This window comes from Onychomys torridus, chromosome 8, assembly GCF_903995425.1.
Source record: "Onychomys torridus chromosome 8, mOncTor1.1, whole genome shotgun sequence".
Lineage (NCBI taxonomy): Eukaryota > Metazoa > Chordata > Mammalia > Rodentia > Cricetidae > Onychomys > Onychomys torridus.
In genome coordinates, this window is record NC_050450.1 from 21,471,986 (window position 1) to 21,489,204 (window position 17,219).

Genomic DNA, 17,219 nt, shown 5'->3' on the forward strand with positions numbered 1-17,219 from the left:
TACTGTGCTCCCCTAGCTGTTACTGTGCTCCCCTAGCTGTGACTGTGCTCCCCTAGCTGTGACTGTGACTGTGCTCCCTAGCTGTGACTGTGCTCCCCTAGCTGTGACTGTCCTACCCTAGCTGTGACTGTGCTCCCCTAGCTGTGACTGTGCTCCCCTAGCTGTGACTGTGCTCCCCTAGCTGTGACTGTGACTGTGCTCCCCGAGCTGTGACTGTTTTCTCCCAGCTGTGACTATGCTCCTCTAGCTGCGACTGTGCTCCCCTAGCTGTGACTGTGCTCCCCGAGCTGTGACTGTTTTCTCCCAGCTGTGACTATGCTCCTCTAGCTGCGACTGTGCTCCCCTAGCTGTGACTGTGCTCCCCTAGCTGTGACTGTGCTCCCCTAGCTGTGACTGTGACTGTGCTCCCTAGCTGCGACTGTGCTCCCTAGCTGCGACTGTGCTCCCCTAGCTGTGACTGTCCTCCCCTAGCTGTGACTGTGACTGTGCTCCCTAGCTGCGACTGTGCTCCCCTAGCTGTGACTGTGCTCCCCTAGCTGTGACTGTCCTCCCCTAGCTGTGACTGTGACTGTGCTCCCTAGCTGCGACTGTCCTCCCCTAGCTGTGACTGTGCTCCCCTAACTGTGACTGTGCTCCCCTGGCTGCGACTGTGCTCCCCTAGCTGTGCTCCCGCAGCTGTGACTATGAGAATGTTCCCTCTGTAAACTTGTTGGGTTTCCTGCTCCAGATGTGTGGTCAGGGCAAAGAGTCCCTGAAGAGTCCATCAGGGAGTCTGTGACCCTCGTGCCTTGTTTCTAAGTCATTTAAAAGTAGAGAGAAAATCATGCTTTTATGAGAAGAGGCTAGTCAAAACACTTTTGACTTAACCCAAATGGCCTCCCTACCCCCTCAGGGGATTCCCTCTTGAACTCCATCCAAGTCACCCCCCATCAGTGTCTAGTCAGGAAAAGCCTGAGGTCCTGGCTATGGAGCCCCCCCCCCCACTAGGCCCCTTTTTGTGAAGAGGAAGATGTAACGGCTACCCTAAGGCTGACTTGGTGCCTGCTTCCGGGGCGGCATGGGGCCAGTTTGTCATTGTGGAAGTGGGTGGTTTCCCATTTCCCTTTCTGTCTTGAAGAAGGTGTGGCAAGGCGCAGGGGGATGGGGTGGGAGTCTTGATGGCTAGTTTCTGGAAGTTTCACCCCAAGGAGCGTTTGTGGGGAGGCAGGTTCCCGGGTACCCAGGCTGACCCAGCAAGAAGGAAAGCCCAGTCCACATTCTTGAGGGGCCCTTGAGGAACCACTCTCTAAGAAGGCTGGGGCTTCGCCTGTGTCTGAACCTCTCACTCTTGGCAGCCCTGGTCCTGCCCTGGGAGGAGATAACCTACAGACCCCTCTCTCAGGTCAACACACACACATACACACACAGCGCTGCTTCATGGCCACTCTTAGGAGAAGCTTGTTTATCTCAATCTCGGCCTTCCGAGGCCTCAGGTTCTCAGGGTGGGCCTTTCCTTGGGCTCCTGTATGGAGCCCTCATGATGACCTGGGGTGGGAGCAGTCATTTTGCAAATGTCTCAACTTAATCTAAAGGATCAAGGGTTAGCACCCCTGTGTCACAGGGGGAAGTTGGGGGGGCGTGGGTGGGCACTATCCTGTCCCCCATGGCCCTCTACCTAGCTTATTTCACCCCCCACCAGCTTCTGCGTGTTTTTTGGGCCTGGAAAACCTGAGTGGTAAGAGGACAGATGGCTCCGTACCCTACCCTCCATAGCTCGGAGAGTCCCCTAGATCTTTAGGGACCTTGACTCAGGACAGATAGGTCCGTGGCTTCAGTGATGAGAAGAATTTCAGGACTAGTCCATCTATATGGTAGAGTTTGTGATTCCATAAAGATCGCTTGGAGTGGTGTTGGCGTGAGAGGCAACAGAGGAGGGACGACTTGGTGGGTAAAGGCGCGTGCTGCCAGCCTGACGACCTGAGTTCCATTTCTGGAATTCACGTAGCGGAGCAAGGGAACTGACTCTCACAAGTTGCCCTCTGACCTCTACATGTAGAGCGTTTGAGAGCTCTCACAGATGCTAGGCAAGTGCAAGGCCCTGAGTTCAATCCTCAGCTCCAAAAAAAAGGGGGAAAAAGAATTTCCTCCTCTTTCTTGATAAGAGAGGTCTGTGTGGTGTGTCTTAGAGTTCTATTGCTGTGACAACACACTGAGACCAAAAGCAGCTTCAGGAGGAGAGCGTTGACTTCATCTTACGGTAGTCCATCATCCAGGGAAGTCAGGACAGGAGCCCGGAGGCAGGAACTGATGCAGGGGCCGTGGAGGGGTGCTGCTCACTGGCTTGCTCAACATAGCTTGCTCAGGGGTGTCTGATACCCCAGAAGAGAGGAGTAACAATCCTTCCCTATCCACATCGATCATTAATATTAATTTTAAAATGCCTTGAAGACTTCCCTACAGGCAACCTAATGGAGGCGTTTTTTCAGCTGAGGGCCCTCTTTCCAAGATGACTTTGTCAAGTTAACGGAACCCTCACCAGCACGGGGTGGCTCTGGAGGTTCCTTGGATGGGAACAGAACGGGATAGGTGAAATGAGGCGCCACCAAGGCTATACCAGGGTTTGGTGCATGTCTTTCCCCGTAAATGTGCCTTCTGGTGAGATTCCTAGAAAACCGACTGTTCTTGTTGGAACGGGAGGAAGACCTTGACCAGTTAGTTAGCTATGCCGGAATGTTTCTGTTCAGCTGCTGGTGCGGGATTCCCACCAGATGGTTCAGAAGGGCTCTTCTCCCTCTTCTCATGTCCCTGGAATTTCCCCTGCCTTTCGGTCTTGCCCCAGAAGTGTCTCCCTCAGATCATGGCCAACTGTCCCCAATGGCCCCAGTAATTGGCCCTTTGCCTTGACTCATCGGCCCTGGAATCCTACTTCCCCAATCCTGGCTCTCGAGAACCCTGCCCCCCAACTGTTGCCCCAGGAGCCCTACCCCAGGAATCCTGCCTTCACTGGTGTCCTCTCTAATCCTGCCCCACAGAATACTGTCCCCCAACTGTGCTCCCAGGAATCCTACCTTCACTGGTGTCCTTTCTAATCCTGCCCCACAGAATACTGTCCCCCAACTGTGCTCCCAGGAATCCTGCCTTCACTGGTGTCCTCTCTAATCCTGCCCCACAGAATACTGCCCCCCAACTGTGCTCCCAGGAATCCTACCTTCACTGGTGTCCTCTCTAATCCTGCCCCACAGAATACTGCCCCCCAACTGTGCTCCCAGGAATCCACCTCAGTTCCGTAATCGACAGAATGTGCCCCACTAGGTGATAGGTTTGTCTGAGCCTGCTGGCCGGGAAGGCCATCTCAGCATTGGGATGGCACCTGGCACATCAGGATGCTCTTATACGCTGGTCTTAAATGAATGGGTGCCTCGGGTCCTCGCCTGGGCCTCCTCCAGGTGACCCTTCCTTCGCTCACTCCCTGACTGCTTCCCAGGTCACACCCCTACTACATCCCTGTGTCCCTCACCCCTCCATTGCCTCACTCCCTTCGGCTGAAGAAGCTTCTGTTGGTTGGTTGCTCTCTGTTTCCCTGAGCTGGGTATAGAAGGCCGGGGCTAGGTTTGCCTCTGTGTCCCTGTGGCTCTGCTCCAGCCGGCCTGGCTCCTGATGGTGCCTGGGGAATCTTGAATGAGCTCAAGAGGAACCGGCACCCACTCTGTGCCAGGCTCCCCTCTGGTTTGAAGTTGTGAGTCCAATGGGAGCTCCGTGGAGTCCCCGGGATAAGTCATCTTGCAGCTGATCACCATCTCCAGAGTGCCGCTTGGCTACCAGGAGATGTGGCCTGGGAGACATTTCCCCTCAGAGATGCTTCTCTTCATCCTGGGGGTGCGAAGACATGCTGATGTATTGGGTGTGTTTAAAGATAAAGCTTACTGATTTATTTTTCTTGGTCCTGAAAACCATATGTATTTATCACAGCAAAGTTTCATAATCCTGAAAGTGGGAAGTGCCGCGTCCAGTCTAACCACCCTACCCCAGTGAAGCAGTTTGTCGTGTTTCCTCCCAGGTAGTTCAGCGTGTGTGTTTGTGACCACGCAGCACAGACGAGTGTGCAGCCTCCTCTTCTCCATTAACCTGATCATGTTAAACACATCCTGATAAGTATGTAAATAAAATACTTTAAGTGGAGAGTTCTTCGTGATATTTGAAACCGCTGTGCTGGGGAACAGATCCACGGTGCTGCGCGTGCTAGACACGTACTTTTGTAGCTCTGCTAAGAGTTTTGTTCAGAGTCTTGCTGTGTAGCTCAGGCTGTTCTCCAACTCTCAACCCCCCTGCTTGTCTCTCAAGTGCTGGGATTACAAGCACTCAGCACGCTGGGCTGGTTTACCTCTCAACTTCCTGCCTTATCGTGTGTGTGTGTGTGTGTGTGTGTGTGTGTGTGTGTGTGAGAGAGAGAGAGAGAGAGAGAGAGAGAGAGAGAGAGAGAGAGAGAGAGAGGTCTCACTGTGTAGCTCTGGCTATACTGAGACCGGGCCGGAGTGCTAGGATTAAAGCCGTGCGTCACCACTGCCCCACCTGAATCTGGCTTTTTAAAAGGCTCTTGTGACTTATTGTCAAATTGCTCTTATGGAAGGGTCTGGCCAGTTCATACTCCCAGTGGTGAGGAAATGCCCGTCTGAGCAGCAAGCTCACTTTCATTTTAAAACTCTTGTTTGTGGGATGGAAAACGCCACCAGCGTCCTCTAGTCCACACCTAGGCCCTGGCTAGAGAGGAGGCCCTCAGCTCTTTAACTGAGGTTTCTGTCTTGCAGCTGACTTTGGCGTGTCTGCCAAGAATCTGAAAACTCTGCAAAAGCGAGATTCCTTCATAGGAACGCCTTACTGGTGAGTTGTGAGGCCTCTGAGGAACTGATTGACAGGTTATCAAGCCTAACCACATGGTTACCTCTGGGTGGATTGTGTGGGGGAGGCAGGGTGCCGCCAGTTCAGGGTCCCCAGTCAGTGTGGGTCCAGCCTCCACTTCTCTGCATAGGATGAGTTGCTTACCTTCCCCGTGCCTCATCTATATGTTGGGGTTACAGTGGAAAGCACCCCATTAATAAACTGAGTCCCTAAAAAGGGCTCCAGTTCTTGGTGTGATTAACACATGTGCGGAGTGGGTGCTGGAAGGAGGGGGTAGAAGAACAATGTAGATTCACTTCCTGTCCTCAGAGAAATCTTCCCCGGCCTCTCTCGCCTGTTGTGGTTCCTATTTCAAAACTGTGACTTAAAAACATCTATGAAAAGAAAGCTCTCTGGTGGAAGAAGACACCCGAGGCCTTGCTTTGCCTCAGTCTGCAGACATGTGGTGCTGAGCACCCACTCTCCCACACGTGCAGTGCCCGCTTGTGGGCATCACCCCAAGCCCACAGCTCTCTTACTCGATTTCACACCTGATTGCTTTGTGTCCTGTTTTTACAACTCCCCTTGGTGCTCGGCCCCCTCCTTGCTTGCTTATTACTCTTAACTCTTTCTCTCCCACCCACCCATTATTCCTTTCTCTTCCCTCCCATCCCCCTTTCTCTCGGTGCTGTCCTGTTCCGTCTACCCCAAGGTCCCACTTTGTTTTTGTTTTTGTTTTGCTGGAACCTCCCCCTCTGCCCTCACCCACCTGCCCCTTCCCCAGGACTCTGTTCTGGATTGCTGCTGCCACCTTGTGGTAGGTGCCAGGAACTGCATCAGGCCGTGGCAGGGGCTCGTGAAGACCCTTGAGGAAGAAATGGATGCCAGTAATTCAAACCATGGCTTCAAATGCTGCCAACCTCCAATGTGGAGCTGGTGGTGTTCCAGACCCCGAGGCTACAAGCAGCACTCGCAGGGCCCAATTCTTAGCCCCTATTGTTCCTTGGTTGGCTCAGGATGGCCCCTGAGGTGGTGCTCTGTGAGACCATGAAGGATGCCCCCTATGACTACAAGGCTGACATCTGGTCCTTGGGCATCACGCTGATCGAGATGGCGCAGATCGAGCCGCCACACCACGAGCTCAACCCCATGCGGGTCCTGCTCAAGATTGCCAAGTCAGACCCTCCCACACTGCTCACGCCCTCCAAGTGGTAAGGAGAGAGGACAGCTGGGTACTTACAGAGCTGAAAGCACTCGAGGGGGACATGAGGCATATGGCACCGGGGGTGTGTGCGCGTGCATGGTATCTGACTCCAAAATCAGAGGGATGTCAGAGCTGGGGTGGAGGGTGGGACACCTCCAGGCCTTTCTGGACTGCCCACCTGAACTTGAGAATAAGGCTGCTTAGCCAGTATGAGATTCCATTTTGTCCTAGGACATGGAGAACCTAAACAGGGCCCCAGCAGCCACATGGCTCAGGGCTAGGAATAGGAACTTGGGTTCAGTCTCTTTGACTTCTGTGTCCTGATCTGGACAATGATATCCATGTAAGAAGGATGTCATATAGACCCTGTCTCCACTTTTAGGCAATGGAGGCCCCTTTGTTCTTGGAGTGTTGTTTTGGGGAAACACCACATCCTGGGCACATGGTGACTGTGTTATGGCCCACTCCTAACACCTGTCCTCCCAGGTCCGTGGAGTTCCGAGACTTTCTGAAGATAGCGCTGGATAAGAACCCAGAGACCCGGCCCAGTGCTGCGCAGCTGCTGGAGGTGAGTGGACCCTTGAAGGGTGGTTGTGGGTAACATGACATGTAATCAAGTCCTAGCTCAGCTAGGAGACACTATGCTCAAAGAATGCTGGATGTGTCCAGTGTGTTTTTTAAAATGAAAAGGAGACGAGATGCAGAGGCTCACACCTCTAAGTTGAGCACTTGGGAGGCAGAGGCAGGAAGATTACTGCAAGTTCTAGGCCAGCCAGAGCTATGCAGCAAGAGCATCTCAAAGAAAAGGGGGGGGGGGGGGAGAAGTAGCCCTATGTGCTGGGAGATTCCAATTTTCTTTTTGTCTGTTTGTTTTTTCAAGACGCTTTCTCTGTGTAGCTTTGGAGCCTGTCCTGGAACTCACTCTATAGACCAGGCTGGCCTCGAACTCACAGAGATCCGCCTGGCTCTGCCTCCCGAGTGCTGGGGTTAAAGGCGTGTGCCACCAACGGCCGGCTCCTTTCACACTTTGATTCAAAAATCAAATGCGTGGTCTTCCTGAAGGCCCGTGTTCAGTGGGTCGTGTTTATCTGTGGGATAAGGCTGCTGTCACTGTCAGGCACAAAGGCTGTAAGCCACTTGGGGCCAGTTGCTTCCTGTAAACAGCACCTCCTGTGCTGGGGCATCCGGCCAGCCTGACATTGTCAGCGCAGAGACCAGCTGTCCCATCCCACATGGCAGCTTGGAGCCTTCGCTGGAGCCAGGAATTCCCACTTCCTAGCTGAAGCAGTGTTTGCCAGGGGATTCTTGGTGTGTAGTGGAAGAGAGCACAGGGCAGAGGAAAGGAGCTCTACCTCAGTTTACCCAGGTGCTCTCAGACCTGCTGGGGATTCCCCGGCACCTGTTTCAGTATAGGATTGGAAGAACACACTGATCTATCTACCAGACCCAAGGACACTGGTTAAAGTACCAACACTGGTGCAGGTCTTGGCTGTGGGCACCTGGGCCCTGTGTCTGTTGTTTCTGGGGGGCTGCTACTCTGCCCTGTTGTGCCCCACATGGCTAAGGCACTCTTGCTCCCAGTGACTGATGTCTCAGTCATTTCATCTGCACCCATGTCCCTGGGCCAGTGTCCTGCTGCTGTTGTTAGCTCAGCTCTGAAATTAGGCACCTCCAACTGGGTGTGCGAGGAGTTCTCTCTGTGCCTCAGTTTCTCCCTTGGTCAGATGGCTAGCCAGTGAGGATTTGTGTGCCACATTTTCAACGTGAAAAAACATTCCCCTCGCTCACGTTGTTCTGACACTCACCCACCACCACAGCAGTTTCCGTGGCTTCGGAAGTGGCCGTGAGCTCAGACCTTGTCACTCCATCAGCCCACCCTGGCTGGCTCCTGCCTGTTCCTCCCACTGCTCACTCTCTGTCTGCCTCCTTCAGTACCCGCCTCCCTCACACAACTGATGAACGTGGTAAGCACTGGGGCTTTCTGCTCCCTTCAGCTTGCTGCGATGATCAAAGCCAGCCTGTGGGGCGGGGGTGGGGGGCGCCCTGGCTTTGCATCTCCAGCTCATTCACCCTTGACCTCAGACCTTTGTCTCTGGATCTTCGGATGCCCAGAGCCACTTCAGCCTTGCCAACAGCCACACAGAGCCCTCAGATGCCGCCTCCGCACACTCCACAGTGGTTGTCCCTCGCCACCCTGGCAGCCTGGCACTCTCTCTCATTCTCCTCATCTCCCATCATGGGTACTATTCCCTCTGCCTTTAGAACGGGCCCAGCACCTCCATGGGGCCGCTGTCAGAACTGCCTTGCCCTTCACTCAGGCCATGGCTTCCTAACTGGTTGTCTCGCTACTTCTGAGTCTGTTCTCAGAGGAACCTTGTGTTCTCAGAGGGACCTTGTGAACAGGATTCGCGCCCTTCCCCCTAAACAGAGCCCCTTGGTTAGCACGGCTTGGACTTGCCCTTCTCATTACAGAGACAACAGCTGAAGGCAGCGTACAGGAAGGATTTGTTCTGGTCCCTGGTTGTGGAGGGTCTCAGACCACCAGGGTGGGTAAGGTCCAGCGGCTGGAGGGGACGCTGGTCTTGGCCATGGGGAGCTGTTTGCAGGGTAGTAGGAGTGAGAGAATGCCACGTGAGCCGGTGGCTGAGACCTCTCAAGGGATACCTCTGGTGACCTTCTGCCAGCCAGACTGCACCCCTAAAGGTCCCACAGCTTTCAAAACAACACCACAAAGCTGGGGGCCAAGTATTCAGAATGTGAACCTGTGAGGAACCTTCTAGACTCAAACCCTGACAAGAGTTGTTGACTCTCTGAGGACAACGGCCTGGTTCACAGACACATCCCCTGGCATGTAGAGAGCCCTCAGCTCGGATTTGCTATGGAAGTTGACTTAATGTTTACTTGATTAATAGTCTCAGACACTTACTTTCTCCATGTCACCTGCTGTTCTAGACGCTTAGCAGATGTTAACTAAGGCAGTGCCCACAACAGCTTTGTGTAGTAGGAGCTGAACATGCTCCATCAGACAGCTAAGGAGCCTGCACAAGGTCATGCAGCTGTTACAGCTAGTGTCCTGGTGACTTGGCTCTGAAGTCAGTGCTCTTGACCACTCTGGGAAAGCTGCTTCTAGTGGGTAGAGGAGAGAAAAAAGGCCCAAAGAAGGGCTGGAGAGATGGCGCGGTGATTAAGAGCACTGGCTGCTCGTCCCTAGAACTCAGGTCAATTCCCAGCATCCACATGGCAGTTCACAACTTTTTCAGTTCCGTAGGATCTGTCGCCCTCTTCTGGCCTCCACAGTCACTGCACGCACATGGTACACAGATATGCACAAATAATAATAACCTGTACACATAAAATGAAAATAAAGGTTGAAAAGGAAACAGAGAAAGGGTACAGTCTGGGAGGGACATACTTTCCTCTCTCTCTCTCTCTCTCTCTCTCTCTCTCTCTCTCTCTCTCTCTCTCTCTCTCTCTCTCTCACACACACACACACACACACACACACACACACACACCACACACATACACGCTAGTGGTTTCTAAGTGCATGGGAAGAAAATAGGCTCACTTGGGAAGGGCATCTGTTTCAGTGATAGCAGAGATCCTGGCCAAAGAGAGGTGCCAGTTGGCAAGCTGTTGGCTGCCACCTCCATGCTGGCAGCCTAAGCCCTCAGCAGAGCTGGCTCTGAGCAGCCATCCGCCTTCCTGGAGGGGCAGACAATGAGGCCAGCTCTGATCTGCCCTTCCTCGGGGGCGTGAATACCTGGACCAGCCTGCCTGGTGCAGCACATGCAGTGTTTGCCCAGTGTTTGCCACACTGGGAGGTTCTCAGGTCCAGCGCTCTGAGGGCCTCAGCGTATGAGTTAAACAGAAGGGCTTCTCTACACCCACAGAGGGGATGGACTGATGCAGCTCAGGCCACACTGCCTGTTACTTGTGTCTCAGAGCTTTGACATGCATCAAGGCCTGGTCTGCCTTGGCAGGGCTGCCCACACATGGGCCCCCTGCCCTGGGCCCCCTGTGGGGAGCTGCCCTGTTTAACTGGCCCGCCATCGTGAAAGGCTGCCCTCCCCCCTACCCCCCAGGGATCTGGAGCAGACGGTTCTGCTCAAGAGCTGCTAATTTGGTCAATATGTGGGGTGCCCTGACGGAAGCCTCGTGCCCTCAGAAGGCTGGCCTGGCTGGCTTCTGCCTCATCTGCTTTAGCTGCTGTGGTGCGGTGCCCTGTGGTGCTCCTGCTCAGGTCATGTGTGACAGAGCTCAGAAGTTCTGGGGATCTTGGAGCTTCTCCTCATTCCCAGAGAAGTGTGCTCTGGTAGAGGAAGGGTTACTAGTATGAAGAGGCTGCACGGATTGTTCTCCTGACCTGCTGTGACGCTGGTGCTGGTGGCTTTGGTGGTTGTGATAGCAATGGCGGTGATGATGGTGAAGATAGTGATAATGGTGGTGGTGGTGATGATGGTGATGATGATGGTGGTGGGGTGGTGTTGGTAGTGATGGCAGTGATGATGGTGATTATGATGATGAGGTTATGGTGGTGGTGATGGTGATGATGGTGATGGTGATGGTGGTGGTTGATGGTTATGGTGGTGGTAATGGTGATGATGGTGATGGTGGTGGTTGATGGTTATGGTGGTGGTGATGGTGATGATGGTGATGGTGGTGGTTGATGGTTATGGTGGTGGTGATGGTGATGATGGTGATGGTGGTGGTGATGGTGATGATGGTGATGGTGGTGGTTGATGGTTATGGTGGTGGTGATGGTGATGATGGTGATGGTGGTGGTGGTAGTGCTGGTGATGACAAGAGGTATGCTGTTTTGAACACTCACTATAGTATATAGAACAGCCATACTATTATCCCCACTCCACAGATGAGCAAACTGAGGCACAGAGAGGGTCTCTTGACAGGTCCATGTTCACAGTGGGAGCTGGATTTTACCCATGTGGCTTGGCTCTGTCACTTAGCTCACTTGACCTGCACATCCTGGTGACCTGTTGGTCAGCTCTGTGAATAGCCCACTCAGGACCTCTGGAAGCATGCAGCAGCCAGAGTAACATGCTACTGGGTAGCAGAGCTGAGAATAAACAGGGACAGCTTCCCACTGCCGCAGGCCATGCATGCTGCCTTGGCTCCCTTGGTCTGTCCCCCAGGCACAGCTGGAGGCCCTCCAGCTCTTCCTCCACCCTTTAATTCCAAGCTACCTCAGGGTCTTTGAAGGCCATGCCTTTGCCCAGCACTCTATACCTGGAGTTTTCCCTCACTTTCCCTAACAGATCCCTTGGGGCCCAGCTTGAATGTGACACTTCCCCTCTCAGAAAGGCCCCCCAAAGACATAGGAAACTTCACCAGCCTCCTGGCTATCATTCTGCCCACAATTGGTGGGCCTTCTGACTCCTTGGGGAAAGGCCCGATCAGGCCCCTGCACATGAGGTCACATCCTTGGAGTCGCTGCTGCGTAGCTGTGCAGAGAAGCAGGGTGTGGATGGGAAAATTCTCAGCTCCACCAGATTAGATGAACTGAGTTCAGACTGGCCTAAGCAGGTGTGGCGGACACAGCTCATTAAAGAAGTGACATTTGTAGCTTTCAGGGGACAAGTTGAGTAGGGAGCGGCCTGCTGGCTGTCCACCAGTAAACTGCCTTGCTGATTTGTATGTGCTGGGGGTGGGTGGAGCTCAGGGGCTCACACATGGTAGACAAGCACTCTGCTCCTACTCTGCTCCTACTCTGTCCCAGACCCAAGGGAAACTTGTATTCACTGTGTGTATTGGGCAAGGCCTGCTTGCGCCATGGCAGAGTGTGGGGGTGGGAGGACAACGTGTGGGAGTCAGTTCTTTCCTGTCATCATCTGTGGGGATCAAACTTAGGTCACCAGGCATTCGTGTCAGTGCCTGAGTGTCTGTGTACTACATGTGTGCAGTGCTCATGGAGGCCAGAGGAGGGCGCCAGATCGCCAGGAACTAGTGTTAAAGAAGGTTGTGAACTGCCATGGGGATGCTTGGGAATTGAACCTGAGTCCTCTGGGTTTGTTTCATCAGAGCCTTCCCACAAACCCCAGATGAGCAAATTCCAACCCAACGAGCGAGCGAGCGAGGCCCCTAAACCCTTGGTATTCCTTTCTCTCTGCCCATCGTGACGAAGGAGCTGAGGAATCCCACCCTGGCCACTCCCTGTGCCAGAGAGGAGATACCTGCACATGATGTCTCCACGGTGCTTCTCCAGGGTGCTTCAGGCTGACCAAACATCGCCAGATCTTCTTCTGCCTTGGGGTTTTGCAAGGTCTATAAGGGAGCACTCACTTTTGAGAAGTGCCATTTGTATAAAAGTCTGCGGTAGAGTACGGCCTCCTGCCACACGCCTTTGTGTTGCCCTTCTGAAACCAAGCACACATTTCTACCCAGAGACAGCAGATGCAAGACTGTCCTTAGCTGCTTACTTCGTCGTCATCCAGAGCAGGACACACCTCCACGTGCCCAGCAGCAGCAGGAGGGTTAACAGACGGTGACATGGTCCTCCAGCAGCACAGTGCACTAGAGACAGAAAGTAGCATGGAGTCGCTTAGCATCTGTGCCCAGCACCAAAGTATGTGACCTGGCAGTGAGCTGAGCCTCAGGACCTCTGCTCAGGGCAGTGGATGGATCCTCACATCTGCCACAGAATAGAATCTTGGGGACTGGGGGGTATAGGTCGGTTGGTAGAATCCAAGCCTAGTGTGTGCAAAGTCCTGGGTTTAGCCCCTGGTGTTGTATAAACTGAGTATATTGGTGCATGCCTGTGATCCTGGCACTAGGGAGGTGGAGGCAGAAGGATCAGAAGTTCTAGGTCATCCTTGACTACATAGGGCATTTGAGACCAGCCTGGGCTACATAAAAACCTATTTCAAAAGAAAAAAATTAAGATAAGTCAAAGTGAAACAAAGTTTAGCAAACTTATTAAGCAGGAAGAGAATATCTGCTTAGATGGCGTCATGTGACTGTGAGAGACACATACCTAAGACCCTAAGGGTAGTGGCCCATACAATGTGAAGCAACTTAAATTTAGCAACTAGTTCAGGGCCAGCATGTGCTGGCATACTCCTTATTTGCAGAATTCTGTCCTTGAGGTGCCTTTGTAGGTACATGGTATAGCTGGGTGTGGGAAGATACCTTAATTGTTATTCTATTGCTGTGATAAGACACCATGACAAAGTCAACTATAGGAGAGTGAATTTGTTTGGGGCATACAGTTTCAGAGGGTTAGAGTCCATGACCATCGTGGTGAGGAGCATGGCAGTGTGCTGGTGGGCATGATGCAGAGCAGTAGCTGAGAGTTCAACCTTGATCCTCAAGCATGAAGCAGCAAGAATAACACTGGGAATGGCACAGGTCCTTTGAAACTCCAAAGCCCCAGAGACACACTCTCCCCAACAGACCACACCTCCTAATCCTTCCCAAACAGTTCCACCAACTGGGGGCCAGGTATTCAAACATATGAGCCTATGGGGGCCATTCTCAAACTGCCACATTCCACTGGCCCCCACAGGCTTCTGGCCATTTCAGAATGCAAACTGTATTTAGTCTATATTTGTCAGGGTTCTCTAAAGGAACAGAACTGGATGGAATGAAGCAGCTGAATGGGTGAGGGCTAGCAGAGAAGCATGGGTCAATATATATATATATATACACACATACACAAATGGCACCACCACCCCATAAAAACACATGGGCTGGACAAGGCACTTTCAAGTGAGCTGTCTCTTTTCATCTTTATAACTCCCCGTGGTTTCAGCGTGTCCGTCTGTCCTTTGGAAATGAAGAGCCTGTGGCTCAGAGAGGAGGGATGGCGTGCTTAGGGTCACACAGCTTGAGTCACAGACTTGGGGGTTGCTCTTCCCTCTACATGTTGGGCTTTCTGATCTGCCACGGGGTTCCTGAGTTCCCCTTACCAACTTCAAGTTCGTGTGTTGCCTTGGACCACAGCTGGCCCTCTTTGCTCGAGGTTCAACTCCTGCGGCTACCCCTACCCTATAACAGCTTCCCAATGGCTCTGACACAGCTGTGTCTTTTCCTCAGCATCCCTTTGTCAGCACTGTCACCAGCAACAAGGCTCTTCGGGAGCTGGTGGCTGAGGCAAAGGCCGAGGTGATGGAGGAGATTGAGGATGCCAGGGATGACGGCAAGGATGATGGCAAGGATGACGCAGAAGAGGAGGAAGCTGTGGATGCCACCTTGGTAAGTCTTGGGGCCAACTGGCTGGGAGCCCCAAACACCTGTGCCCAGAGTGAGTCTAAGCTGCTGTTGGCCAGATCCGGGTTCTCGAGTGTGCATGATTGAGAGCTGTCCTACAGTCCCTGGTCTCACGGTTCAATCCAGGAGCTTCTCCTGAGAAATTGCTCATCTTAGAGGGTCCCCAGGAAGTCAGGGCTGAGTTGTCATGGAGCTGAACCCCCAGGCCCTTCACATTTGTTGTCTATTTGGATTTTGAGACAAGGTCTTACTGTGTAGCCTTAACTGTCCTAGAACTCACTATGTAGACCAGGCTGGCCTGGAACTCACAGAGACCTGCCTCCCTCTGCCTCCTGAATGCTGAGATTAAAGGTGTGCACCACTGTGCCTGGCTCTTTTTATTTTGAATTTTAAACATTTTAATTAGAATCAGGCTTCAGTGTAAAAAGTTTTAAATAAAGATCTGTTTTTGGTTCTCCTTCAGACAGAAGATGTCCCTGGCCCCTCTCCCTCTCTCCTGGTTGTACCCCTATGGCCTCTTTTCCACATTCATGCTGCATACAGACATTTACTTTCTATTCACAGGATAGAAAGTAAAGTTTCCAGTACTTTCTACCTCACAAAAACTAAAATACAAGGGTTAGGTGGGCTGAATCCAGCCCCTGGGTAGGATTGATTGGCACTTTATGTAATTTTTTAATGTAAAGTAGTTGCCATCTAGAAATCAACAGACAATTATGTGAAAATTCAGATTACGGAGATGGGCATATGGCTCAGTTGGTAGAATGCTGGCCGAATATGCCCGAAACCCTGGGATCCATCTCAGCACCACATAACACTGGCATGGCAGTACACGCCTGTAATCTCAGCACTTGGGAGATGCAAACAGGAGGAACGTGAGTTCATAGTCATCCTCGGTTGTACAACAGGTCTGAGGCCGGCCTGGGCTACTTGAGACCCTATCGTGAAAAAAAAAAAAAAAATCAGATTGCCATGTGTGTTGATAAATTGGGAGGTCTGGCCTCAAGTGAGAAAGGGATATTTCCCACACTGTGACAATTGGCTGGGCCTCCCTACAGCCGGCCACAGCCTGTTTTCCTCATAGGATGGGAGTGGGCATTGGGTAAAGTTACAGTTAGAGAAAGGAGGTGAGTCCTCACCCCAGTGGTAGGCTGTTGAAGAGAGGCTGTGGGAAGTGATGGAGATTGGGTTCAGGGGTCCCTGCTCTGCTCTGCTGGCCTGTCACCTGGATGCCCAGCAGCTCAGTATTGACTCTTTTCTAGCCCCTGGTCAACCACACTCAGGACTCTGCTGGTGCAACTGAGCTGAGCCTCAACTCTGACAAGCCTGCCCAGGATTCTTGTGCCACCCTGCCTCCCGGTCAGCCTCAGGAGCCCGTGAACGGGCCCTGTAGCCAACCCTCAGAGGGTGGATCCCTCCAAACCACCAGCCATGCAGATGTGGCCCCCAAAAGTGATGATGATTTAAAGGTACCTGTTCCCCTCCGGAAGTCCCGACCATTGTCCATGGATGCTGGAATTCAGGTAGCCGAAGAGAAACAAGTCACTGGCCAGGCTGAGGACCCCAGTCCTGTGGCCAGCAAGTCCCAAAAGGCAGGCCAGAGCCGCCCTAACAGCAGCGCCCTGGAGACCTTGGGTGGAGAGAAGCTGACCAACGGTGGCCTGGGGCTCCCCAGCCCTGGAGCTCCAAGCCATGTTAAGAGGGCTTCAGACTGCAGCAGCCTGTCTACCTCGGAGAGCACGGACTATGGCACCTCTCTGTCTGCTGACCTGTCACTGAACAAAGAAACGGGCTCACTGTCTCTCAAGGTAATTTCACCGGTCACCCTGGGGGCCAGAGCAGTCATACTGGCCAGCATACCATGCTCTGATTCCATTCTCAAAAGCGTGCGGAAGCTACTTACATTGTACTTGATTTGTGTATCCATAAGAGGTGCTAGGGGTAAACCCAGAGCATGCTATGTGTGCAAACACACACACACACACACACACACACACACACACACACACACACACACTCTTATTTTAAATGGCTCATGGGTTTGGCTCTTTCTTAAAGATTTTAGCCCACCTCATGGTTTAATACCCCACATGTTTGGGTCAGTATAAGACAGTAATGTTACATGTTTAAATTTTAAAGTTTGGTTAAAGGGCCTAAAATTGGGAAAGAGAATTCCAGAAGTGAAAGTTCTCTTGTTTGGGGGTCAGCTATGTGACCAGTGGCCGACAGGTAGATGGAATGAGGGGAACTGGGCCCACTCTCTGGCAGTGGGTGACACTAAGTGACTGTAGCCATTCTGTGCAAAGTGCTTTAAACAGAACTGAAGCTGCTTCCTCCCACGGTTTCCAGGTGGGCAATAGAGACTAAAAGAAGTTGGCAGCTGGCACAAGGCTATGTGAGTGGAAGCAGGGAGGTGGTCAGACCTGGGGCTGGGCTTCTGGCCTCATGTGCCTTTAGCCTTCTCTTCTTCCAGCAGCTAAGAGGGATGACCCTCTTTCTTATCCGCCCCCAGAAGTTGTGTGATACTATTAACCTTACTGTTGGCCACCTGAACCCCCAAACAGGACTGACTTAGGGGGCCAGGGGACAGAAGTGAGCTGTGCATTTCTGCATTGCCTTCTAAGACTTACTCAGTGTAAAGCACGCAGAGCAGAGTCACACACCAGGTAAGTACAAGGCAGCGAAGGCAAAAGCAGCCTGCCAGCCCCACAGTAGACTCTGAATCAGAAAGAGGCTCCGTCAAACAGATGTGTCCATGGAAGCTTTCCTGTTCCTCAGAACTGACACAGATTGTCGTGAACTGTAGTTGCCCAGCTATGGCAGTGGGTTTTATTTATTTTTATTTATTTATTTTTGTTGTTGTTATTGTTTTTTGAGACAGGGTTTCTCTGTGTAGTTTTGGTGCCTGTCCTGGATCTTGCTCTGTAGACCAGGC

At 52.5% G+C, this 17,219-nt stretch overlaps 1 protein-coding gene across 1 annotated transcript in view; it reads left to right on the forward strand.

Annotated features, from left to right (window-relative positions):
- Nucleotides 1-17,219, forward strand: part of Stk10 (serine/threonine kinase 10) — a 94,904-nt gene that overhangs the window by 54,577 nt on the left and 23,108 nt on the right. Inside the window, exons 5-9 of the mRNA XM_036197327.1 lie at nt 4,785-4,857; nt 5,871-6,065; nt 6,545-6,626; nt 14,111-14,269; nt 15,547-16,092. Coding sequence (XP_036053220.1) covers nt 4,785-4,857; nt 5,871-6,065; nt 6,545-6,626; nt 14,111-14,269; nt 15,547-16,092 — 1,055 coding nt within the window. The remainder of the gene's footprint in view (nt 1-4,784; nt 4,858-5,870; nt 6,066-6,544; nt 6,627-14,110; nt 14,270-15,546; nt 16,093-17,219) is intronic.